This window comes from Phallusia mammillata, chromosome 8 (genome assembly GCF_965637545.1).
Source record: "Phallusia mammillata chromosome 8, kaPhaMamm4.hap1.1, whole genome shotgun sequence".
NCBI classification, from domain to species: Eukaryota; Metazoa; Chordata; class Ascidiacea; order Phlebobranchia; family Ascidiidae; genus Phallusia; species Phallusia mammillata.
In genome coordinates this window covers 16,273,565-16,300,025 of record NC_137259.1, presented here as the reverse complement: position 1 = coordinate 16,300,025, position 26,461 = coordinate 16,273,565, and the positions used below count along the sequence as shown (strand labels likewise).

The 26,461-nt window shown below is 35.3% G+C and overlaps 2 protein-coding genes across 5 annotated transcripts; one reads left to right on the top strand and one right to left on the bottom strand.

Annotated features, from left to right (window-relative positions):
- The first annotated feature begins 686 nt into the window (after window positions 1–686).
- Window positions 687–21,994, top strand: LOC145203764 (mitogen-activated protein kinase kinase kinase kinase 3-like). Of its 4 annotated transcripts, XM_080076068.1 has the most exons (27): window positions 687–906; window positions 1,618–1,675; window positions 1,757–1,847; window positions 2,275–2,339; window positions 2,473–2,528; window positions 2,639–2,686; window positions 3,025–3,192; window positions 4,693–4,832; window positions 6,074–6,158; window positions 6,482–6,568; window positions 7,275–7,386; window positions 7,798–7,847; window positions 8,385–8,422; window positions 10,729–10,767; window positions 12,512–12,538; window positions 13,159–13,237; window positions 13,778–14,251; window positions 14,458–14,511; window positions 15,037–15,102; window positions 16,079–16,238; window positions 16,752–16,851; window positions 17,380–17,542; window positions 18,114–18,231; window positions 18,785–18,937; window positions 19,626–19,718; window positions 19,791–19,917; window positions 20,458–21,994. In XM_080076068.1, the coding sequence occupies exons 1-27, from the start codon at window positions 808–810 to the stop codon at window positions 20,552–20,554; spliced, it is 2,847 nt and encodes a 948-aa protein (XP_079932194.1). In that variant the 5' UTR covers window positions 687–807; the 3' UTR covers window positions 20,555–21,994. The 4 variants fall into 4 exon arrangements, with proteins under 4 accessions (XP_079932194.1, XP_079932195.1, XP_079932197.1 ...); XM_080076069.1 differs by lacking the exon at window positions 10,729–10,767; XM_080076071.1 differs by lacking the exon at window positions 13,778–14,251.
- Window positions 21,820–25,746, bottom strand: LOC145203766 (long-chain specific acyl-CoA dehydrogenase, mitochondrial-like). The gene is made up of 4 exons (XM_080076072.1): window positions 25,123–25,746; window positions 24,521–24,742; window positions 22,670–22,930; window positions 21,820–22,457 (listed from the first exon to the last, which is right to left on the bottom strand). Exons 1-4 carry the CDS (start codon window positions 25,660–25,662, stop codon window positions 22,185–22,187), a joined length of 1,296 nt encoding a protein of 431 aa, XP_079932198.1. The 5' UTR covers window positions 25,663–25,746; the 3' UTR covers window positions 21,820–22,184.
- Between the last annotated feature and the right edge of the window lie 715 nt (window positions 25,747–26,461).

Genomic DNA, 26,461 nt, shown 5'->3' with positions numbered 1-26,461 from the left:
TACTTGTCCTGCGTGCGCGCGTGCAGGACCCGTAAGTTCGCGTGCAAGACCAATTTCTGCAGGCCACAGGAAGTAAAAGAGGTCAAGACAGGCCAATTTGATGCAAAATTTTCGCGTGCAAACCCCAAAACTTGGCGTGCAAAAATTTTTTTTTCAAAAAAATCGCGCGTGCAGCTGCCATACTCTGCAGACTGGATTATGACATTAGCATTTGCCAAAACTTATTGATGAAATATTTTAAGAAATAGGCTTACAAAAAGTCAGACACAAATGGTTTCTGGGTGGTTAATGTTTTCTCCAGTCTCACAAAAGCTTTTTTAATGTGTTTTGCAATCCAACTATTTAGCAGAAAAAGTTTTATTTCTGTCAATACATGCATTTAAGTCCCATAAATTCATTTTCACATTCAGGCGGACACAGGTTGTGCATTCATAAAAATAGTTGAGTAGTTATCAAATAATTAGACCCATGGTATAATATATATAGCTGGTTTACATTTTCTACATAAATATAGTATCATTAGCTTTTTTCTTAATAAACCTATTTAAAGCAGAAATTAGTCTACTGTAGAACAACTAGTGACGAATTAAAACCAATTTTTACATAGTTTGTGCTTTGTGGCTACTATTCCAAAGTTTTTGAATGGGAGATTTTAGTTTCAAAGTACAAAAGTAATGCTTATTTCAATTTTTATGTCATTTTAGTAGTTGTAAATCTAATATAAATATGAACAACACCTGAAAAACAGAAATGGTCAGCTTCGTTTGTGGGTATTAGCAAGAAATTTTTTAAACCAAGCCATATGTAATGTCGTCCGTGAGCGCTGATATATCTCGCAAAAACCCAACTGATGACTTTGAACTTCTCCAGAGAGTGGGAAGTGGAACGTATGGAGATGTGTATAAGGTTAGTCCGCAAGATGACAGGTTTTTAAAGAACCACAAATTTATCTGTTAAGTTTAAATGGGCCCATCTATTAGTTTATTGTTGTAAACTTTGCATTCCATTTCCAATGTTATTTTAGCAAACAGTCATTGTGGTTATATGTTGTGCAAGTTTTTGTAGATTAGAGTATTCTCTATTCCTAGAGTATTTCTTTTTTCCTTTGTTTCTCGTGCACTGTATTAGTTGCATTCAGTGTTATTTACCAGGATGAAGCCGACCTGTATGAGGTGTTGAAACGTTGGAATAAAAATACACAGTAGTTTCAAAACAAAATTTACTTAACCCACACAATTGTAAAGCTTAAGTTTTCTAGATACACAAAATCTGTTAATATTACATTTTTATGTTATTGTAAATCGGTGGTTTCAACCTTTCTGTGGCCACATACCACTTTAATCAGACAGCTTTTAATTTATAAATCTAAAAATATAGTACAACTAAGAACTCAGCACACTAATGTATTACCTATAACTTTTTAGTAAAAATTCCTTGTCTGATTATGCCATTTGTGTGCAAAAAATGGAATAAATAAAATCCCCAAAGATGCTTTGCATATCACCAGGGATAGCACCGGTTGCAAACCACCAAAGTGAATGGTGCAACATTTTTGTCATTATAATTATTACATTTTTATGTCACATTATTATTGCTAAACTGTTCTATTTGTTGTAGGCTAGACACAATGCAACAAAAGAACTTGCTGCTATCAAAGTCATCAAGTTGGAATCAGGTTAATTTTCACTGTTTTCTACATTTTGTGGTGTGTTACACATTATAGAATTTGGTTATTAGCTTTGTTACTTTTTCGCAGGTGATGACTTTTCAATCATACAGCAAGAAATCATTATGATGAAGGATTGCAAGCACTTAAACATTGTTGCCTACTATGGGAGCTATTTAAGGTATGTATAATGTGAACCACAATCAATTACAACAAGCTAATCTATTCAGGTGTCAGAAAGATTTTTTAAGGACCCAATATATATGTGTAAATACAAAAATTAAAAAACCATTCAATGTGGCAAATGAATTAACCTAACTTTCATTGCTTTTTTATGCTGTTTGATTAAATATGGGTAATTAGCTTGTTTTGTTGGTACCTGACACACTTTTTACTAGGTGTGGGTGTTGACAATAAGTATGCATTAATTTGTTAACCAAGAATAGAAAAACTTTTATGTAAAACCATTGTACGTATGTGATACTTAATGGTATTGCAGCCTGGTAGTTGAATTGGCTTGGGAGCTAACATGACTGACACTGTCAATTTATTTCAAAGTTTAGCTGGTGCCTAATATAACCATTGTGACTGTGACATATGCTTTGTAGGAGGGACAAATTGTGGATTGCTATGGAATACTGTGGGGGTGGATCTATGCAAGATATTTACCATGGTATGTTTATAAGCTATGCACTATGACACCCATATATTTGATTTTATAAATTGTTTTTAAACATAAACAGCAGTACAGTTTCCTTGACGCAATTTAATATGTGTACAATGTTTTCAAAATCGTATATTTTTAGTGACCCACTCTTTGGACGAAAAGCTGATAGCCTTCGTCTGTAGAGAAACACTGCAGGTATTGTAACATTGCATTCACCTGTGGTCTATTAAACTTTTTACAGTGTTTTTGTAAGCCAAATAACTTTATTTTATGGCATTTTTCAACTGTGCTGTGTTATTTTGCAGGGCCTTGCCTATCTCCATCGAGAGAGTAAAATGCACAGGGATATTAAGGTGAGTGTTTTCTGTAATATCTGGCCCATTGGTAATGCTACTTTTACCTTAACATACTATTGAACATCATGCTGTTTTATTTATTTATACCTTGGTTAATTTGGACCAATTTGAATCACAAAAATCGGACTAACTGATGTCGATTAGTTCGAGTCTCACCACATTACAAATCATTAACAGAATCTGATATAACGGAGGTTTACTGTATTTTTTAAAAAAAACTTTTTTTAATTTATACACTATTACTTTCTCAAAGATATAAAATAGCGCTAAAAATTTATCACGAAAAATGCTTTTGTGGGTTTACCTTTTGTTTAAAAAAGAACATTTCTCAATAGGGTGCGAACATATTATTGACTGACGAAGGCAACGTCAAGCTAGCTGACTTCGGTGTCTCAGCTCAAATTACGCAGACTATCGCTAAGAGAAAATCCTTCATTGGAACTCCGTATTGGATGGCACCTGAGGTAGCTGCCGTGGAACGAAAAGGCGGTTACAATCAACAGGTAACAATAATGGATACTGTCATTGTGGTTTTCCCGTTAACGTCACATCATATGCTTATGTACAATAAGTTAGTCATGTTGCTGAATTGTGTACTCAAAAGGTGCTTGGCCAAATTTTGTTTATTTAATGCAGTAGTGTATTTGCAAAGGATTTATTATTTACTAGGGTTTGTCTGGGCTAGGGGGAGGCTGTATGGCTGCTATAAACATCTGTGAAAATCTAAAAAGATATTATTATCTCAAAATTTAAAATTCAAAAAATTGACATTTACTTGTTAGTAGGAAGTACAACTGTGTCAGTGAATAGATTTGTGTTATTACAACTCAATTTTGACATTTAATGCTTGTGTAAAAAACAATTGCTGATTTAAGCATCATAAAATTGCATACACAATGCCAACATTTCTATGACATGTTTTTTCAAGTTTAAATTACTATAAAATGTAGATTTTAAATAAGGAAAAATTAATGGAGTTTTCTATTAACAGAAAAGTATGCACTAAAATCAGTGTTCTGTTTTTTGTTACTGGAGTGTTGAAACTTAAAAAAATATTGGCAAATTCATGTGGCCCAAAAAATAGTTGTGTGCATATCTTCTTTTAATATTATACCCAATTGCATGACAAATTGCACAAAACAACCATTTCCTGTGCACTAGACTGTGTTACTAACTATGTCATAGGAGCTTAAGGACTCTTACTTGGAAGCAAAGGCATGAAATGTCACTTGCACTGACACGTGTCAGTATTCCTGGGATTTATAAATAACCTTATTCAAGTGGATGTGATCGGTGGTTAGCTGGCATTACCAGCAGTCCCTTAGAGAGCTACGATCTACCGCAACGCTCCTACACTAATCTACCCTTATGCTAAAACTTCGTGTGGCTTAGATACCACACAACGTGATGTATGTAGATGTAGCAATTTAATGGTCGAAAAAGAATTTTCGTTATTGACTGCATTTATAAGAGTTTGTAAAAAATAACTGCAAAACTTACAATGAATATTACAAACAATATAAGACACCTATAACAATGAATAAATAAGTGTAATTAAAAGTCTGAATAAGGCCATACAATACATCATAAGTTTTTCTGCAACAATTATTGTTTTAATGATGAAAATAATGGCTCAAATTGACGTAAAACGCGACATGCTTTATTGTTCAAACATTTCGGCAAATCCTCATGCCATCATCAGTGATATGAAGGGTCACATCTGTTACACCTGTTTATATACTACCGCTTGAGTCACAAAAAAGATTTGTAAAAAAGGTTTTACATTAATCTTCACTGTGATTTGGTCTTAGTGTTTTTATTATTTATTATTTTTTACATAAATAATAAGAATTTCACACTATTGCATGTTGAGATATTTGCCTTGTAATGGATACCTGTAGGTATTTTTCACTACCTTGTAATAGTTTCAAAGAAATTAGACATAAAAAATTGCTTACATTTAAGTTTTTCGCCTTCCTGTGAACTTTCTTTTGTCAACATAGTGCGATGTGTGGGCCGTTGGCATAACAGCAATTGAGTTCGCTGAGCTGAAACCACCCATGTTCGATCTACATCCCATGAGAGCGCTGTTCCTCATGTCCAAATCAAGTTTTCAACCACCCAAGCTAAAAGACAAAGCAAGGTAAAAAATCCAAATTTTATCTCTCTATCTCTACTGTTAAGCAATAACCAGTGGTGGGATTCAGCCGGTTCGCACCAGTTCTATACAACCGTCTTAAAAATTTTTATGAGATCAGCGAACCATTTAGCATTACTGGTTACTGTCAATGGAATTTTTGTAACAGAACCGGCTGAAAAATGTGACTTTTGTGATAGAACCGACTGACAAAATACTTGAATCCCACCAGTTATCAAATTTTGCAACAGTTGTAAATAAACAGAAATTTGTTTTGAAATTTGAATTTTTTTCTAATATGCCTGTTCACAAAACAGTTTAACTTTGGCTGTCATATTTTGTGTCAATTAAGCTCTGGATGAGATAAGGTTGCAAAGAATGTAGTGCTATATTCCTTGGTGTGCTCAATTGAAGCTAGGTGTGTTTTTGCATTTTCGGATTGCATTTAGAACAACAATACCTAGCTAGCTGTTGTACACCATGAATTGATGTTGTTATTGTAATTGCTCACACAAACACAACAGTCTCTCTAAACACCTATCTTGTAGTCATTGAGATATTTCTAGCAAAATTAAGTTCAAAATGTTTTTGTGAAGTTTTATCAACTTAAATCAAATTTCCATGCAAACTTTTAAACAAAATAAAAGTTGCAAGTTTGCATTACCAACTTTAGATCATATAAAACACTGGTAAATGGTTTAAGAGAGTATGTCATGACAGATTAGAGTTTGATGTAGATTCATTCATGTCCCTATTGTGGGTAACAGTTGATTTAGGCTTGAATGGCTGAGCTTAGCGGCAAGGAATGCCTTGTTCACTTTGCTGTTGTAAAAACAAATACTTAAGTCTCTTGTCTGTTGTATAATGGCTACAAAGATCAAAGACAATTTGAGCTGAAAAGTTGTTACACAGCTGAATTTCACAATGCTATATGCGTACACATGTTGTAGGCTATTTCATCACCGTGCTATTACAAAGTTTAGAAATAATTTGAAATTATAAAAACGACAATCCAATAAATAATATGGTCCAATCTATAAGGTCTCATCAGTGCAGCTGGTGACAATAGATAAGCTGTCTTGGCTATTGTAGCCATCCAATGGGACTCCAGTTTGTTAATGTGTAATCGCTATGGGCTGCAAATACTGAAAACTGGCAAAAAAAATAATGATAATAAAAAAGTTATGCCTTGCTATTTTAGATGGTCACATTTTTTCTACTTTGTTAACAGTTCTTTTCATTTGCAGATGGAGCCAGGACTTTCATTCATTTGTGAAGGCAGCACTGACTAAAAATCCAAGACGAAGGCCATCGTCAGAAAAAATGCTCACTGTAAGTAAAAAGTTTCCATCCTTTGTGAGTTATATAGAAAAACATACTCTTTTTCTGTGTGGTGATAGTGTTGTTTTGTTCGGGGTTGTGAAGTTGGTTAAAAATAACTCTGACTCCATTCTTTAACAGTTTCAGACCCAAAAAACAAAGTATATTTTTTGCTGTTTTTTCCCAAAATTTGCCGATTGTAATCAGTCCCCTCAAAAAGAATTCAATTTCAATTAAGAAGTGTGACTTTATGGTCATAATGCAACCCCACAATTTTGTTTTTTGTTGGAAATAGACTGATTACCACAATTAAGTTTCTTCTATGTTTTTTACAGTTGTCGTTTGTAACACAAGATGGGCTCATTCCCAAGCTTGGAATGGATATACTGAAAAAAGTGAGGGACATTCAAATTGGGGACCATGTAAGTACTATTGTCAGATATTAAAAATGTTTTCAGTTTTGTAGAGGCATTTGGTAAAATGAATTCAGTTGTTCCAGACTTGTACAAACCCCACAAAATTTAACAATTTACATACCCCATGTTATACCTATATTTCTGCCTAAAAACAGATCTGTTCATAAGTTTAATGGCAAACATAACGTCCCAAATACACCTAAAAACGATTATGCTTTATTATTCAAACGTCTTGGAAAATGCTTAAAGCTATCAGTAGTAATATGAAGGGCTACATCAGTTACATCCATTTACAACCGCTTGAGTCGCATTGACATATCACTGATATTGTAGGTATGAGTATTTGTTGAAACAGTAAAATAATAAATCATGACCCTTTTTCTGTCTATTTGGGCTGTTATATCCATCATTATACTTTTGTCATATTTGATAAATGCCAACAAATAACTTTTCCTAGCCATTGGTCACATTTTTAACAAATATATTGGCTTGTATGGCTGTTCAAGTTACCTGGTTGGAGAAATAAATTCATTGTAGGCTTTAATACATAATGTGGGTTACATCGTATTTATTAAGATTGTAAATCATTGGCGCGTATAGCACTCTTTTTAAACAAAATTTCAAACCCTGTCTAAAAAGCCTACAAAGATTCTAACAACATGTGCTACGACAATGTTTCAGAAATTGTCGACTGATTTTAATTTTTTCGCAGAGTCCCCCTGATGAGGAAGAAGATGAGGACCTGATCCGAAATCCTCGAGTTCAGATTCGACAATCGAAACCTGGTGAAGACAGACAGGCAAAGTCAAAATCCGAAGTAATAAGTAAGTATTTGTCTTCTGTAAAATTTCAATACCTTGTATGTATAAGTGGGATTAAATTTTTTTTGTCAGGCGGTTGTATCACAAAAGTCATATTTTTCAGCCGGTTCTGTTACAAAAAGTCCATTGACAGTAACCAGTAATGCTGACCGGTTCGCTGATCTCATAAAATTTCGTGAGACGGTTCTATAGAACCAGTGCAAACAGGCTGAATCCACCACTGCGTGTATGCTTGCATATTAGTGGTTTTGATAGTGAATTTTTTTGGGGGTAGAGGTCTGCAAAGTTGTAAAAGGCTTTTTTCAGTTCCTTTCATATCATTGATTTACAAACTCTATTATTTGTGATCCAAATATTTTGTCAAAATTGGTTTGTGTTTCTTATATGCTTCAAATTTTCTGCTTGATTTTTTAGTGGAAAACTTCAAAATTCAGCCTCCACTGCACAGAGAAACTGATCCTGAGGTAAGCTACACTAAATTTATGTCAAAACTCGATAGGGTATATTGCTCAAAAATATCCTTCAAGGTCTTTTTTATGAAGGCCAGGAAACTTAGGTTCTAAAATAGTCTTCACATAAATGCACAGGCCATTGCAAATCTGCATATTTTTTGCAGGCAACTAATGCTTTTGATTTTGCTTTTATTTTCGCATTTGGACACATTACTCCTGTGTTTCAACAGTATTCCTGAAAATTTAAAATGATTCACTTGGTTGGTTTACTGCAATATTCGAATACCTGTACTGAAAACATAATTTTTGGTAAAATAAAATTTAAACATTTTTACTAAGCAGGCATTTCGACATTTAAAACCAAAAGTGATTTTCGAATTAGACGCCATGAACTAAAGCACTTTTACCATATTGATGTCTTTCTTTTTAACAATATTAGTAAATTGAAATCTTTTTTGGCCAAAACAGCATTAAAATGTTTTAATATATTAAATTCCACAGTACTTTGCACTTTTTTTAAAAATTTCTCATCCTAATTAAATCTTTTAGGATGTGGATGAAAGGTGGACGGGAGAAGAAGGCTCAAAGTAAGTTTGTCTCACAATTAGTTGTATATTAATACAGCATGAATCACAAACCTAAAATTGTCCTTTCATTGTGGTATGCAAATGCTGTGTAAATGTGTGCACCACAGGTCCTGGTTGCTTTTAGTCTTTTGCCATTTGCACTAATGCCTAGTTAATGCTTAGAAATTGAACAGTTGCATTATTGCTAGGCCATGTTGCTGTACTTTTAGATAGGATTGGTATAATTTTTTCTGTCACAATTTTGTTAGTTTTGGGTTCTGTTTGTCTCCACACTTCATCATTACTAAATAGGACAATTTTTTTCACACACAATTTTGGTTTGGTTTGCACTTAAATCTGTGGTTCCCAACCTTTTTCAACGAATTCCTCCCTTGACATTTCAAAACATTTTTATTCCTTCCTAATATACCACATAGTAGATGCTAAACCATAAAAAGATCATTACAATTTGGTAGTTTATCAACTTCACAGGTTATATTAGCATACCTAATGTCTATTTAGGTGTTCTAAAGTGTCTATTTTCAAACCACATTTAAAAATTAAAGTAAATTCCTCCCCTCAAGTTATAAAATTCCTTTCTTGGTAAGAATTCCTCCCGGTTTTTGCCCTACTAAAATGCATTACTAGTTAAAGTACATGTTTATGTGGTAACATTGGTTCTAACATGTCCTTTTTTTATTGTATTTGTACAACAAAACTATTGTCAAAATCATGCTTTGTTTTGCTTATGGCACCTCAACCCTTAAAAACCCACTGCTCATGGCTAATGATGTGCTTGAAAAACGCATGTTGCTTTGCCAATGAACACGGCAGACTGTTGTGTGCTTTTCTACAATAGTTCACATGCACTGTAGTAGGTGTACATTTGATTAATAAAAGTGATTTATTGTGGGAACTTTAAATATTTTGTTTGCTAGCATTTCCTAAGTGTGTGTGAGTAATGAGTAACACAAGGCAATATGCAAAATTATTTAGCCATAAAAAAGTAATTTAATGTTTTCTGTCGCAAAGTATATACTATTGTTGTTTCAAAAAGTTTTTTTATACAAATAACGTGTAGGCATAAAGTTGTAATGCAATGGTTCCCAACCTTTTTCGACGAATTCCTCCCTTAGCAATTCACATAGTAGATGCTAAACCATACAAAGATCATTTAAAATTTGGTCTTTTATCAACTTTACATGTTATATTTCCAAAGCGTAAGTGTCTATTTACAAACCACATGTAAAAATTAAAGTCAATTCTGCCTTAAAGTTTTCAAATTCCTCTCCTGTTGGGAACCACTGATGTAATGGCTGTGACAAAAATCACATTTTTTCTAAAGTCTTTGGTTGGATTTTGTGTGTGGATTTTTTAAGCCTTAGTTGAGTGTCGTTTCGCACATGTTTCATTTCTTGAAATAGTTGTGTCTGTATGTTTGGTATTCACTTGTCAGACTGCTTTGACTGCATGTTGTTTGCAACCACAAATGGATTGCCACCTGTGGAATCACGTCATGTTTTTAAACAATCTAGTTCAGGCTGGTCTATAATTATAGCTGCAAAAATCTCTGCCCTGCTGTTGTATGTCATTGTCAAATATAGTCACCTTAATTAAACTTATAATATGCGCATAGTTTAATGTGTGGGTGACAGCGAAATAGTCTAAAACTGTAATTTTTTTGACAATTAACACTGGTAAACATATAAAACTGTGAAAAAAAGCGTTTTGTGAAAAATACCTGATCAAAAAAACTCCCATCACACAAAGTTTGAAAAATACGATTAGGTGGTGCAAAGTATCTGGTACACCAGCCCTACTAAAGGCACAATTCCAAATTAAATTGGTCTCTTAAGCATTTCCAATAATAAGTGAATACTTGTCTTAGCTGAGTTAACCCAAATACATTCAAGGAATTTCAATAAATATGCTAATGGTTACGGCCATGCGGGTTTAAAAAAACTTCAAAACTTATTGTTTATATGTTAGTGCCTCTATTGTTTATTGTGTTCAGTAAACCTTGGTTATAAAGGATTCAGTTAATCTGTACTTCCCCTAATACGGACAAAACTTGGGGTACAAATGATTTGTAATGTGGCAAGGCTTTAAATAATCCATATCTTCGCCTAATCCAGCCACATATTTTGGTCCTAAAGGGGTCCGAATTAATGGAGATTTCTGTATGTAGTAAACCTATTTCCAGTTTTATTGCCTTTGTGTTTATTGCTTGTAGTTATAGACCACCCTGTGCTAGTTCTGTATTATTTCATTGATCACACATTGACTTTTGATTTGTTTCTTATTTTTTTGCCTTCTAACTCGTTCAGAAGCCTGCTCCGTTGCGTTGAAGAAGAGTTACACTCACGGTAAATACTTGACACTTTATGCTCTCTCTCACACTTGCTACTATCTCGATTTAACCATAAGCTGGGTGAAACAAAAAACACATGCATCAGTATTATTGTTACTAAGTGGTGTGTACTAACAATGACTATACAGCTGACAAGGTTAACTTAACAAATTTTGTAATTTTTTATCATTTTTGCCATGACCTTATTTCACGCAAAAATGTTTTGACACAAATTTTTTCGAAGTCTCGCAAATGGCAATGTGAGAATATGATCACATCTCAATATTAGCTGCAGTAAACCTTGGTTAATCTAGATCTGCGCCTAATTGAGACAAAACTTCAGGTACAAATCATTTGTAATGTGATAAGGTTTGAACTAATCGACATTGGCTAATAGGGATGTGCCAAAACTGCAAATGTTCTGTTTGGTCGAGCACCGAGCTTCTCATGTTAATGCTCGGTGCTCGGCCGAGTACGCTCGGTGCATTATGACGTCACAAAAAATCCCCTTTCTACGTTCTAGCTCTACAAGGTCTCTTACGTCACCAGCGGTGTTTTTTAAGCTGACATGCCCATAAAGTACGCGCTTTTCCACCATCTAAAACATTTGAAAAATCATTCGTTTTTGTTCATAGATACCGTTTCGAACACTAGTTACGTACGTTAGCAGGGCATAAATGTGCAAATTTAATGCTCGGGTCAGTTTGTGTAACTGCTCGACCGAGCATCAAAAACAGCGATGCTCGGTACTGAGACCTCTGGTTCGGCTCGGCCCATCCCTATTGGCTAATTCAGATCTTTTCCTAATCTGGACAAATTTTTGGGTCCAAATGGGTTGAGATTAATCAAGACTTACTATATTTGAAGTTTAATATATACACCTTTTTCCTTTTTAGTTTAAAAATACTTCTATATATACAAACATGTACATCAGTGGCATACAACATTTTTTTATACTGAAGTTCTTACCCAGATGCATTTTGAATATTTTGGACATAGATATAAAACATATTTAGGACACACACACAATTACTGTCCTCAGAGTAAATTTTAATCTTTAAAATCTACCGAGTGGTAAATAACAGAGAAAGGGTTAAGAACCTGTGTTTTAGACCCAGTTATCTTAACCAAACAAATTGCAACCCTTTTTATTTCTCCATTTAAACCCACATGATTTTATGGCTTAAGCTTTAGATATGCCAATCCCCACTTTATGGTTAAGTCTGGATTGCAGCAAATGCTTTTTACATTCAGGGCAATGGCTGTTGACTGTAATGCTTGCTTGACTTCGTTTAAAGTTCTATTGTACTGCACCAGCAACATGCATGTACTTTCATGATATTTTCTTTTCTGTTTTGCACGTTTTTATTGCATGGATCAGTTGATTATTATTTGCGTGGCTATATTCACCTTTTTTGCATAACAAACCACATACACATAATCTACATCTGCAAAAACCCAGTACATCTGTAATTGACTCTAAATTTAACTTTTTTAGCATCCACATAATTGTGAAATTCGTGTAATTCCTAAAAAAGCACACTTAGCATAATTATGGACATAGCAATTAAAATATTAAATGTGGCTTCTATTTGCGTTTACATCAAGTAATTCGGACGTTTTCAGCAATGACTCATTTACATATTATTTCGAAACCTGCATGACCAAATCTTTCTTACAGTTTCGCCAATTTTAATTTATCTGCTAAGACATATTTTCTTATTCATTCATAGCAATTGACCCAATAATTTACATTACAGGGGTCATGAAGCCTATTTTGATCAAGAGTAAGTAATCAGCTTTTTTCTGATCTTTGTTCAAAAGTAGTTATTGTATAATTGTGCTTTAGATGTTTCTCTTAAATTTAGAAATGCAATTTTTTCACGCAAGATTAATTTTCTTGATTTTGGTGACCTTAAAAAATGACTCACATGCTTGGTGCATTGTGATGTCACAAACATTCCCATTTCCTCACTAGTTTTAAAGCTTTCCAAGGTCCCTTATACAAGCAGGGCATGAATATGCAAATTTGAATGGTTGGGTCGGTTTGTGCAACTGCTTGACCGAGCACCGAGCATCAAAAACAGCGATGTTCGGTACCGAGTACTCTTGCTCAACTTGCCCATTTCTATTGATTATTAAAATTATTGAATGCATTTTTTTTAAAAACCTTCACTGCTCAATGTGAAATCACATTGCAGAAAAACAAAACTGTTTGACGTAAAAACTTCAGAATATACATTTCAATCAAATTGGCACTCTCAGTTTATTGTTTAAAAAGAGGCTCGAAAATGTGTTTCCATATTTGGCATTTATAAACCTAACAGCAAAACAGCAACATGAGCAATTAGCCTTTCAACCTTTTCTCCTTTAGTTCATAACATAATCTTTTATATTTTCATTGTAGAGAGGGTTCCGGAACAATGAGACCATCTGATGGTTCATCTGGAACAATCAAAACAGCCGGACCCCCCATTCCTCCCAAGGTACAAAGTGTTTGTGTTGTTTGTTTCTTCGCAAAAACGCAAGGTTTGGCAACCCTTTTTAAAAAGGAATTTGAAAAAACTATTAAGTTTTATAGTGATGTATAATGTGATAATGTTGCAAGGTGAAAGAGAGCTTCTGTCTTGCCATATCCCTATATTTATTAAGTAGTATTGGTGATTTTGGGTTAATTATAAATTTTGTATTATGTTGCATAATGAATTCAAAAACAGTAGCCTATCTTTAGTCAAGGAGCGAAAAAAATGCGAAAAAAATGAGCGAATAAAGTTGCTATTATCCAGAAATATCCATACATTGATTAAAGAAATACTTGTGTTTAAATTGTAGACACAAATTAGGCATATAATCCCAAGTTTTCATTTTTGTTGGTTGCCTTACCTTGTGAAAAATTGCAGATGTACTGAACATTCTGATTACAATTTATTTTATTTTCGTTGGTGTTTGATCAAGTTATGCTTTATTTTACTGCAGACGTTATTTGCATGTTTTGCTTTTTATTTTTGCATCATACGTTTTTTTAGCCAAGAGAGTACGGATCAGATTTTATCGGACCTGTCAAAAACGCAATGGGACCGCCAAGTAGGCCACCCAAAGAAACTGGCCCCACGTCAAGCGCTGCACCTTCACGGCCACCAAAGCCACCACCCTACAATGCAAACTATGCTAACAATGGGGTAACTGCAGAAGAAGACCCACCAGTTGTGCCCCCACGGCGCAGAAACTCTCCAAGTGTGATAGGTGGTTATGGACCCCTAGCTGACCCAGCAACGGGAAGACCGCCGGTCCGCCCGACCTCACGGGCATTAAATGGTGGCCTTTTGGAAACTAGTTTAGTTAATCGAATGCCTGCAACTCCGCCCACTGCAATGACTAGAGCGAGTCTTGCACACCCTGAAGACACTGATGATATAACGCCAACTGGAAGTCCTGCTAATCAATCAAAGTTTACCACATCTGTGGAAAAAGAGATTGCCTCTGCGCCCAAACCAGCCTTAGTGAGAATGCTAATTTATTTATTTTTATAAATTTAAAAGCTTGCTGATTACAATTTTTTGCCTTTTTTCTATTTTTTCCTGCATGAAGAAGCTGGTTGCATTAAAGTTTGTGGGAATGACATGATTTTGCAAACGTTGTTTTGTCTGGCTTTAAGCTTTAGCTCGGCCAAAAAAGTACTGAAAATGTGTTTTTCATTATTTTGCAGTCAAGTAATCAACAGACAATCATCAATGGGCTGCCCCCAACCCCCAAAGTGCATGTAAGTGATATTAACGCCAAAATGATTATTCATTTATACTTTTATTATGATACATGCCAATACAGAAAATTCTGCATAAATGCACATCCAATTTGCCAAGCTTTTTATGCTATTAACCGATTTGTTTAATTAATTCCGAACAACTAAAGGGCTTTGGATTCACAAAGCAAATAAATGATATACAGTAACCCTCGGTTAATTCAGGCCTGTTTGGGCCAAAAATTTGTCCGGGTTAGGCGAAGATCCGGAGATCTAACTGATGTCACTTATGTAAAGCCTTACCACATTACAAATCATTTGCACCTTGAGTTTTTCTGAATTAGGTGAAGATCCGGATTAACCGAATCCAGTTTAACCTAGGTTTTTTTGCATTTGTAACACATACAGCTTTGCCTGGACAATAAAAATATTGAGGCTGTGTGATTTTATATTACGGTTGATTGCAACTAATGCTGGTATTTTACTTTTACTTGCACAAAAGTACATATATTTTGTATCACAACTCATAAAATACTTATGTTGCAGATGGGAGCGTGCTTTACGAAAGTATTTAACGGCTGTCCATTGAAAATTAACTGTGCATCAAGTTGGGTAAGTACTAGATTTACAGTAGACATTATATTATATATAACATTAGTACAAGGAATGTTTATTGCCACAGTTCACCATTTTGACTAGTGTTTTAAGAAAACATACCTATTACTTATGTGGTAAGATGAATGCATTCATAACTGGGATCAGCCCTGAAGAGTTCATGCACACCAGCGATCACGGCACATAGCTTGTAGAATGTGCCATTTATAGGTGTAGAACGTTGTATTTAACCCTGTTGCCCCGACATTTACCCCACTTACCCCCCAAAATGCTTTAATTTTTTAAACAATGTATGAATTAATTGAAACTTGGACAGTTTGTAGAGTGTACCATTTGTAGGTGTTGGTTGTTGTGTTAAACTCTGTAGTACCTATTATTTACTCCACTAGACCCCCTACAGTCAAGTGCAATTCACCATTAATAGCAGCTGATTTTTGTGTTTTGGCCTGTTTTGTCACTATTTAACACTTTTTTCTCAGATAGCCATAAAAGAGAAAAACCTTAATAAATGTATGAATGGAATAAATTTAAATAGTTTGTACTCCATATAGCATATTTATTTGTGCACAGTACCGATCACTGTGTTTGACGTTACAATGCCAAACTTTCTCATTGTTATCTCTTGAAATGCATTATTTACAACTTTGCATGTGTGGGGACCCATGAGTTTCTGCTTGCAGAAACAACTAAGGTTATAAAAGACAGTGACTGATATGGGACCCAATATAAAATAAGTGTCGGATGTAAATATATGTTAAGAAATAGGTCACAGTGTATGTGCAATGGCAATATGTGCTAAGCCATCCTAGTTTTTTACTTATATGCTGACAAAAAGCACTGTTTTTTGGAGTGTCAATGTTTTAATGGAAATTGTACGAGTTTTATGATATTATAATTTTTGCTGTGTTAAAAAATGAAAACTTTTTCCCTTTGAGTTAAAGATGTTGCAGAAACATGCTTTGTTTTCTTGCAGGTACACCCGGACTCACATGACCAATATATTTTGTTCGGTGCCGACGAAGGCATTTACACTCTCAACTTGCATGAGTTGCACGAAAACACAATGGAACAACTATTCCCACGAAAATGTGTGTGGCTCTACGTCATAAGCAACATGCTTATGTCTATTTCTGGTAAGCTAACTTAAAAATACAATAAACTTATGCTAAAGCAGGTTAAACTGCGAAAGGGTGCACATATTGTTTTCGTCTGAATCTTTTCTGTCTAACGCTGGTTTGTCCTTGGCATTTGGTCAAGAAAGAGTGCTTTAAACTTATTCAAATTTACACTCATGTTAGTTAGTTATAGAAAGTTGATCCTTCAAAAGTTTGACCCCAGATAACCCAGCCATATACCCTCAGGCCCCCAAAACATAAGATTTCAAAAAATGTCTATACTTACTAAAGTATGTGATCTAAGAGTTTCATACTTTGTTGGATGTACAGTATGTTAAATGATTTTGTAACTTTTAATTGAATTTACCCCCTTTTGCCCCGAAATATTCATTTTCAGGTTTAGGTCAGAAACACAATCCCCAATGTGCTGAAACTTTAGATTCTTGATGAGATTATCATGATCACAGGAAAACTTGCAAGCAACATAAAATAAATGTTTTATTGTTAACCTTGAGTATATTTTGTACACAGGCAACAAAACCCCACAGTTGTATGCCCACAATCTGGTTGCTCTGCACGAAAATGCACAAAGAAACCAGCGTATACATTTGCCTGAAAAAATGGTTCCTAGGTAAGGCCATGCTATGCTGTTTATAATCTCTGTTTTTTTTTCAGATTTCACTTTTTACGAGAATTTTTACAACTTCAACTTCTAGAAATTAAAAAGTCTGACTCTTTGAGATTGTCATTCAACTTTAAAGAGTAAAAAATCGACAATAGATTTCTTATGCAGCCCAAATTAAAAAATGCTCTAATATGTTTTGTTAGTGGCTGTGTAAAAAAGTCCTATTTCTTTGGGCCTAGTTGGTGCGACACCACAAGTAAAGATGTGATTTAAATATATAAGCTGTTTTATTTTTGTACTGGCAGTTCAACGTCCTATACAGGTTGCCTTTATCAGGGTAAATAACACTGAATGTTTGTATTACAGTGCGCGATAAACAAAGGAATTAAACGCAAGCATGCCACACCTCGACTTTAAATGACACCAAACATAGACTGTTGTCTGATTTAGATGAAAAAAAAAGATTTTGCAACCCCTGAGCAATGTACGCTTGTATGATATTGTTGTTAATGCCTTGTACACATATTGTTACAGACGGTTTGCTGTTTCGATGAAAGTGCCTGACACTAAAGGATGCCAACGCTGCTCAGTTGTTCGTAACCAATATAACAGCCATAAATATCTATGTGCTGCATTGTGCCAACAAATCAGCCTACTGCAGTGGTATGAACCTATGCAAAAGTTCTTGTTAATCAAGGTCAGTGTGTTTCAAATTTTTTCTTTTTTGAGCTTAAATTTGCACTGGGGTCGTTGTATTTGAGAGTCTGAATTTTATGAGCTTGTGTGCTGTAAACATACCATTTGTTTACCAGTGAAGCAATAGAAATAATTTTGCCATTTTTAGAATAGCTTTTTTTTAAATTGTTTTGGTTCAAGATAATAATAGTGTTTGTGCTTAGTGTTATGTGCCCATGTGTCACAAATTAAATATTGTAACATTTACACTGTACACCTAACTGTAATGACATTGCATTGAAGTGCAGAGCATGCAATACACACTAACTGTTAAAAATTAATCACCAATAAGAATAGTAATGTTTTAATCAACCATAATTGTTCTTAACCTTTTTACTATTCTTAACCGCTGAGAATAACCACATAATTTTTTTTTATAAATATTCCATGAAATGGATAATGTCTGGCAAAATAAAAAATAGGCCTAATTATCTCCAAAAAATTTTAATTTAGCCCTTAAGGTACAATTTTCCACAGGTTGCGAACCACTGGTTTACAACCACTGGTGTACAAAGTTATTTTTTGTGTTGTAGAGTTTTGAATACCCCCTTCCCCACCCGCTGCGCGTTTTTGAACTTCTTGTCACGCCAGAGGCAGAGTATCCATTGATTTGTTACGGAGTGAGTCATACCAAGCCTTCAGCAGCAGTTGGTAAGAAAACATAGCAAAAGTCTTTGTATCACAAGTTGTGTGCCCTTGCCTGACTCATTGTAATGTAAGGAGTCTGACTAGGGATGGGCCAAGGTGACCCAGAACCCGAGTACTCGGTACCAAGCATCACTGTTTTAAATGTTCGTGCTCGGCCGAGCAGCTGTACAGACTAACCCGAGCATTAAGTTTGCATATTCATGCCCTGCTAACCTACGAAACTAGTGTTCGAAATGGTATCCAGGAACAAAAATGACTTTTTTATTGTGTTAAATGTTGAAAAATGCGTACTTCTGGGGCCTGTACAGTTTAATACACCGCTCGTGACGTAAGGGACCTTGGAGGCTACAATACTAGCATGGAATTGGGAATGTTGGTGACGTCATAATGCACCGAGCGTGCTTGGCCGAGCACCGAGCATTAACATAAGATGCTCAGTGCTCGACCTCCATTTAGCTACCCTTATCAAACAATTGCTTGTGGGCACTGAATTACACTGGTCTAGGCTAAACTTCAAAATATTACTTCATAGTTTTGAACACCTACTTATTTTTAGCCAAAGAAGGTCCGCAACCCTCCTACCACCTGGACACTATCAACCTCAACACCAATTCTTCATGGTTTGCTGATCCACAGAATGCAGGGACTCCTCTGCAAGTTGTCAATGTTACTCAGTTGGAAAAGGACACTTTGCTTGTTTGTCTGGAACGTAAGTTACTGCTATGTTTACAACTACCTAATGCAGTGGGTTTTTTTCCTGCATTGACAATTCAAAACTTTTTCATGACTCCCAATATACCCCATAGTTAGTGATGGGACGGGTACCCGGTACTCGGTACTCGGTATCGATGGTATCGAACGATTTCAGTGGTATCGATACTCGTACTCGGTATCGAAATATTTTGTCTTAGTTTTCGATACCAACGTGCGAGTACCGAAGGCCGATTTACACTATAAGAACACTGAAAACTTTGTGCCAATATATGCTTTGGACAGTACAAATTTGGGAAAAAGTTCCGCCAGGTTACGTATTTTTTTCGCTATCGTATGGAGATTACTTTTTTCTGCATGTGTGTGTGCACGCCTGTACGCCGACCATGACAGATAAATTAGCAGGTGATACACAACTAAGTACAACACTGCACTTAAGTACTCGGTAATCGTACTCGGTACTCGGTATCGAAGGTATATACATGTGGTACTCGTACTCGGTACTCGCTTCAAAACCTGGTATCGTCCCATCACTACCCATAGTAGATGCTAAACCATACAAAGATGATTGAAAGTTGGGTATTTTATCAACTTCACAGGTCGTATTTCCAGAACTTGAGTGTTTATGTACAAACCATATATGAAAATTGTAAAAAAATATATCTGACCATCACAATTGCTTTCAGGTGATGTCAAAATTATCAGCCTCTCTGGAAAACTGAAGTCGAGCAAAAAACTTGCGTCAGAATTGCACTTTGATTTCAATACGAAAAACATTGGTAAGAAGTTGCTCATAATTATTGATCATACCTAACGTTTCAATGACCTCTGAATTTGACCTTTTTGTACAGTGTGCCTTCAAGACAGCATACTAGCTTTTCATGAGCATGGCATGCAGGGAAGAAGCTTCCGAAATAATGAAGTCACTCAAGAAATCTGCGATCGCAGCAGGATTTTCAGGCTGCTCAGTTGTTACAGGTTCGTAAGTGTCCATTAAATGCTGGTTGTGAACCCTTTTTTTTATAAATGGGGCACTGCTTGTGTCTTTTATTTCTATTTTCTAAGATTAGATGTGTTCTCCTGTGCGGTGAATGAAGAGTAGTTTTAAATTTAATTAAATTTACATATGTGATAGGTATATAAAGATATACACCATAGCCAGTGGTGGGATTCAGCCGGTTCACACCATTTCTATAGAACCTTCTCACAAAATTTTATGTGATCAGCACACTGGTTAGCATCACTGGTTACTGTCAATGGACTTTTTTTAACAGAACCGGCTGAAAAATATGACTTTTGTGATAGAACCGGCTGACAAAAATATTGAATCTCACCAATGACCACAAACCATAGGGACACATGAATTAGATTAACACTAATTTGATTGATTCTAAAATTCTAAAATCAGCCTATTTTGGAGAATGAAACTGAAAATGCCAATACAGTGCGAGAGAAAAAAATTTAAATAAATTGTAAACAAAATTAAGTGGAATTTCAAATGGAAGTTTCAAATTACAGAGTCATCGTGCTTGAAAGCAAACCCACCGATAACCCAAAAGACCTTTCCAATCTCTATATCCTGGCTGGCCATGAAGATATGGTAACTGGGTACTGAGAAAATAGTGAAAACAGCGATGAACTTCTGCCTAAAATTGCTCCACTATCCAAACCCTGTGCTGAAAAATTGCTGCATTAAGTTGCTCTATTCAATTTTAGCCATGGTGGCCTACATGCAGTATTGGTTGATTAAAGTTTAAGTCAGAACAAATATGTCATAGACATTACAATTTCAAATCTATTACCTCAAAGTCAGACTAAAGGAATTTTTCACCTAAAGTACTCAATAAAAATATTGAATTAAACTTTTTAAAAAACTATTACTATTGAGGTATTTGTGTCAAAAATCCTGAATTTTTGTGGTGATTTTATTTGTTTACTTGTTATTGCCTTTGAAAACATTTTGTCAGTATACATAATATATACATACAAAAATTGCTTTTTACTTTTCTTCTTTGAGCTGTCGAGGCAATCTGTAAATAGCGAATTCATTTGTAACTTTCCCCTTTCAAGGCCAATACAGCTTTTGCTTTTTGTCAAAAAACTCTTTTGCTGCCACTGAAACCTTAGGTTGCTGGCTGGATCAAACATATTTGTGTTAAAATTGTCTTCATGCGCCAGTTTTTATGTCCAGGCCTTTGGGGATCTTTTTCCCCCTTGCAAATGTTTTAATGGGAAGTAAAGCATTGCTTGTGTCATCACTCGGTGGATGACAACAGTCTAAATGTTTTGCACTTGAATATACTGTATACTAGCAACTTGGATTTTGCCAAAAGTTGGCCAACAATGTGCATTAAAGGTCACAAAAAACAGTTTCATTTCTAAAATAAACCTATTTATTGGTGGTGAAAATTCTTTTTATATATATGGTAGACATTTTTATCTATGCCGAAGGTTGAAATTATTTAGTAGGTCATTAACTGGTTGGGCAACCGCAAATTGTAGTTTTTCTGCACTTTGTAATTTGTTTGTTGGCAAATTTAATGCAGCCTTGTATCCGGAATTCAAATACATTGTTGAACTTGGTATGAAATTGATTATTTCATTGGTTATTACTGGCTACTGTCAAGCTTCACCTTGGTCAATCCCATAAACTAATACCAAACAAACGTGAAATTGTTATTTACGAACCTTTTACTTACCGCTGGACTGCATTTGTTTGTTACTGCATGTTTTATGAGCCCTATTCAGGGTTGCTACATTGCCTAACCCCCACAAACATTTAACTAACACCCTTTTTCTGTTTGCTTCTTTTACTCTTTAAAACGTTTTTATTCCTATGCTTGGTTTCTCTTCTGTTGTAAAAGACACTGCAAACATTAATTGTGCATTTGAACTTGCAAATTAGTCGGTATATTTGCATAATAAATCTTAGGATACGAAAATGTTAACCAACACCCTATGTTTAGGGTTAAAGCCCAAACTTCGTCAGCTTTTTGCATCTGTTTTTAATTGTATTTGCTCTTTGAGGACTATATAATAAATTTGTGAATTTACATATTTAGTGTGCATTCATTCCAGTATCGACAAAAAACACAAAAAAGAATCAACATTTCATACTGTAGCACATTTTTAGTGAACTTATATATATATATTTTAGTGAACTGGTCATCAATTACGACAACAGAAAAGAACGTTTTTCGATCTTAAGAAACGGGAAAGAATTTTGGGGATAACATATTAAATGTTCAAGGATCCTTAAGGATTTGCCTGGCAATTAATTCCTTCATAATTTCATTGCTTCCACCATAAATGGTCTGAACACGAGCATCAACATACGCTCTGGAAATAGGATATTCCCACATGAATCCCCATCCTCCATGCAACTGAACACATCTGTATGCCACAGTGTTGTTCAAGTCGGTGATGTAGTATTTAGCCATCGAAGCAGTTGATGTATCCAGTTTTCCAATGTTGTGCAGAGCGTTGCATTGATCTAAGAAGGCTCTAGCCACTGCAGTCTGTAATGTAAGATGTTTCCACTAATAAGAATGTAAGGTGCTAAGAAAATAGATAACACAATTTGTCAATAGGTGGTTATGTATGTTTCCCAACAACCCACCTATGAAAGTAATTTTTGCCTATGCAGTACATTTAAGTTAATTAAGTGTACTACACACTTGAAAAGGTTAAGAGTCACTGCCCTCAAAACAATGAAGTGCAATTTTTTTACCTCTGTTTTAATCTCAGCCAATTTATGTTGGATGGTTTGCAACTGGGAAAGTGTTTTTCCAAATGCCTTTCGCTGTTTTACATAATCTCTAGTTTCTTCGAACATGAATTCACATGCAGCCATGCACAAGTTGGCAATTAGAAGTCGTTCTTGTGGCAATTCTTGCATAAGCTGATAGAAACCCTTGTTCAAACCAGCTTCACCACCAAGCAATGCACTGGATGGTAATCTGCAGTCTTCGAAGAAAAGTTCTGATGTATCCTGAATCAACACAATGGTGTAATTTTGCATATTTTTAGGTGTTTTAATGTGTGTGTTTTTCGCATTTGTTGACCTTACACCTTCAGTGTGTTTGTCAAAAATGTTTTGAACAAAGTGCGAATTGAAATTTTTGTCAAGCGTTTTCGGACAAAAAAATGCGATTGCATGTTAATTTACATTGAGACAAAACAGCCCAAGTACTAAACTAGAGATCGACGCAATGACAATTGAAACTAGAAGGGTGGCTTAGCACATATTGCCCTTGCATATACACTACAACCTATTTGAAAAAAATAATATATTCCCTACACTTATTTTATATTGGGTCCCATATCACACACTGTCTTTTATAACATTAGTTGTTTCTGCAGGCAGAAACTCATGGGTCCCCACACATGCAAAGTTGTAAATAATGCATTTCAACAAATAACCATGTGAATATTTGGTATTGTAAGGTCAAACACAATGATTGGTACTGAGCATAAATAAACATGCTATGTGGAGTGCAAACTATCTAAATTTTCTTCCATTCGGTCATTTTTAAAGGTTTTTCTATTGTATGTTCTATCTGAAAAATGAAGGGGTAAATAGCGAAAAATTAGACTAAAACACAACAATCAGCTGCTATTATTGGAAAATTGCACAAGCTGTCCTAATTTCATTAAATTCAGACTTTGTTAAAAAAAGTCACCCACTGTAGGGGGCTAGTGGGGTAAATGTTGGGGCTACAGGTTGGAAAACAACAATCAACAACCATAGATAGCACCCACTACAAGCTGCCCAAGTTTTATTCAATTCAGACATTGTTAAAAAAATTCACCCATTGTAGGGGGCTAGTGGGGTAAATGTTGGGGCCACAGGTTGGAAAACAACAATCAACAACCATAGATAGCACCCACTACAAGCTGCCCAAGTTTTATTCAATTCAGCCATTGTTAAAAAAATTGTCCAATTTTGGGGGGCATGTGGCGTAAATGTTTGGGTTACAGGGTTAAACACAAGAATCAACACCTATAAATGGCATACTCTACAAGCTTTCCAAATTTTATCCAATTCAGACATTGTTTAAAAAATTCCCACTTTTTAGGGGGCTAGCGGGTAAACGTTGGGGCTACAGGTTGGAAAACAACAATCAACACCTAACAATGGCACAATGGACAAACTGTCCAAATTTCATCCCAATCAAACAATACTTAAACAATTCACCCTTAACAATTAACACAAGCTTGCACTGAGCATTAGTTTGTGTAATCGCATGCCATACTAAATAGGGTTACCAGACATCCAGAATTTTTCCCAGACATGTCCAGAATTCGAGCGTATAGTCTGTGTCTGGAAATAATTTTTAAATGCGCTCACAACACCAGAATCCCGTATCAGATAAGCAGCCTACAAGTTAGGTGCCCAAAATTGCCTTGCTGGAGTGATTCAAGCAAAAGGACAAATGCCTTATTGGCTTATTACATTAATATTCAAAACCGACTGATTGGTTTCTTTACTTATTTCAGCAAGGATGTTTAAAGCGATTTGTGTGGTCTTCGATTCTATGAAATGCAAAATGGACAATGGATTTTTCTGGCCCAAAATTACCTGAGCCTTTAATCCCATCTTTTTCAAAGGCTTCCCTTTTGTGAATCCTGGGGTGTCTGCATCCACCAGAAATAAGCTGATGCCATGTGCAGCAGATTTTGCATCTTTGTCTGTGATCGCAACCACAATAACGACGTCGCACATGAAACCATTTGTAATGAAGACTTTGCTTCCATTCAGTATCCAGTCATCACCATCTCTTTTGGCAAAAGTGCGAACACCCTGTTAAAAAGAATGATGCAATTTTTTACGAAGCATTTATTCAATACATTGGTAGAAAAAAAGGTAAAAATGTAAAATTTGATGAAAAATGTGTAATAATTAAACACAAAAATAGCAATGTAAAGGCTATCAAATAAATTTTCACGACTACCAACTTGCATTTTGGCTGGATGACAATACCATGGATATGCTAAAAACAACTGGTTTTAAAATCGGTTTCAACCGCCAGTTGACCTCTGCCACATTTACACCAATACATACATGGGCACAAAGTAAAAAGGCAATCTTATTTGTTGCATGACAGGGTGTGGGAAAATGATCCAATTGAACACACTGCGAGCATTATGGCAATGAATACTGTGAGAAAAGCAATCAATTACCTGCAAATCACTTCCTGCAGACGGCTCCGTCATGGCAATTGCACCAATTCGCTTGCCCGCTGTCATATCTGGAATATATTTGGCAATCTGCTCTGGTGTACCATACTTTGTAATATAAGGCATCACAATGTCAGAATGCAAAGCAAACCCAGGGCCAGAGCAATTTACGTAACCTTGCTCCTCATGAACAATAGCAGCTGATAACCAGTCTCCCCCAATACCACCATGGGTATCGGAGATGTTAACCCCTAATAAGCCCATTTCACCAGCTTTTTGCCATACTTCTTTGCTCACATGACCAGCCTCTTCCCATTCGGAATGGTAAGGGGCAACTTCTTCTTGAAAAAACTTCCGAGCTGACTCCCGAAACATGTCATGGTCTTCGTTAAAGATGTGTCTTGTGCCAACATCAGTAAAGCGTCCGGTTTGGAAACCTTCCAACCTTATGCCTTGAAATGAGGCTGAGCTTGAACTAAAGAGTTTGTTGAGAGGTGAATTTGGCTTTATAACTGACCGGATTGCTCTTAAGGTTGCTGCCATGTTGCCAGATATGAAAACCAAATATTCAACAGAATTTGGAAACTAAATGCTTGAAAAAAATAACAGTTGTGATACAATGCATTCAAGATTTTTTTCTATGAATGCTAAAATTACCCAAATATTCAAAAAAATAGGGAAAAACGTAATTACTACTTGGTAGTTAGGTTTACTAATGACGTGTTATGAATAATAATATCAAAAAATAATATTAAAACCGACAACCAGCGTACAAAACTATTCGTTTTTCATGCATGTACTGCAAATTATACTAACCCAACATATTTCAATAAAATTAACCTAGCTTAGGCTATAATTTGTCAGTAAAGCCATTGAAAACAGCAACTATAGGCCTATAACCTGGAGGCTCGGCGCATCCAATAAAAATTGGCATTTTTTTAAATCGTTTAATTGTGCAGCGAATGCAATATGTACGTCACCGATACGCGGATTTCCTGTTACAAAGCTAAACTATACTCATACAATACCAATTTATTACCTTACAGGGCAAAATTGACCTAAACGAACACGAAGTTTATTGAATCAAGAAGCAACACACCTCAAAATCAAACTTTACTCACTGATGCAAGAAAAAGTCTCCTTTTTCAAAAGTCCAAAGTTTATTTCGTCAAGGTCGAGTTGCTCTTGGAAAAAGCATGTCATTCTCCCAACAAATGTTTAAAATAGGGGTGGGGCTTCGTTCGCAAGTTTCATTGTCATTTATTTAAAAACAAAACAATAAAACAGTCGGATATACATTTTTACACATCCTAAAATTAAAATCTAAACGTCAATAAGCGTT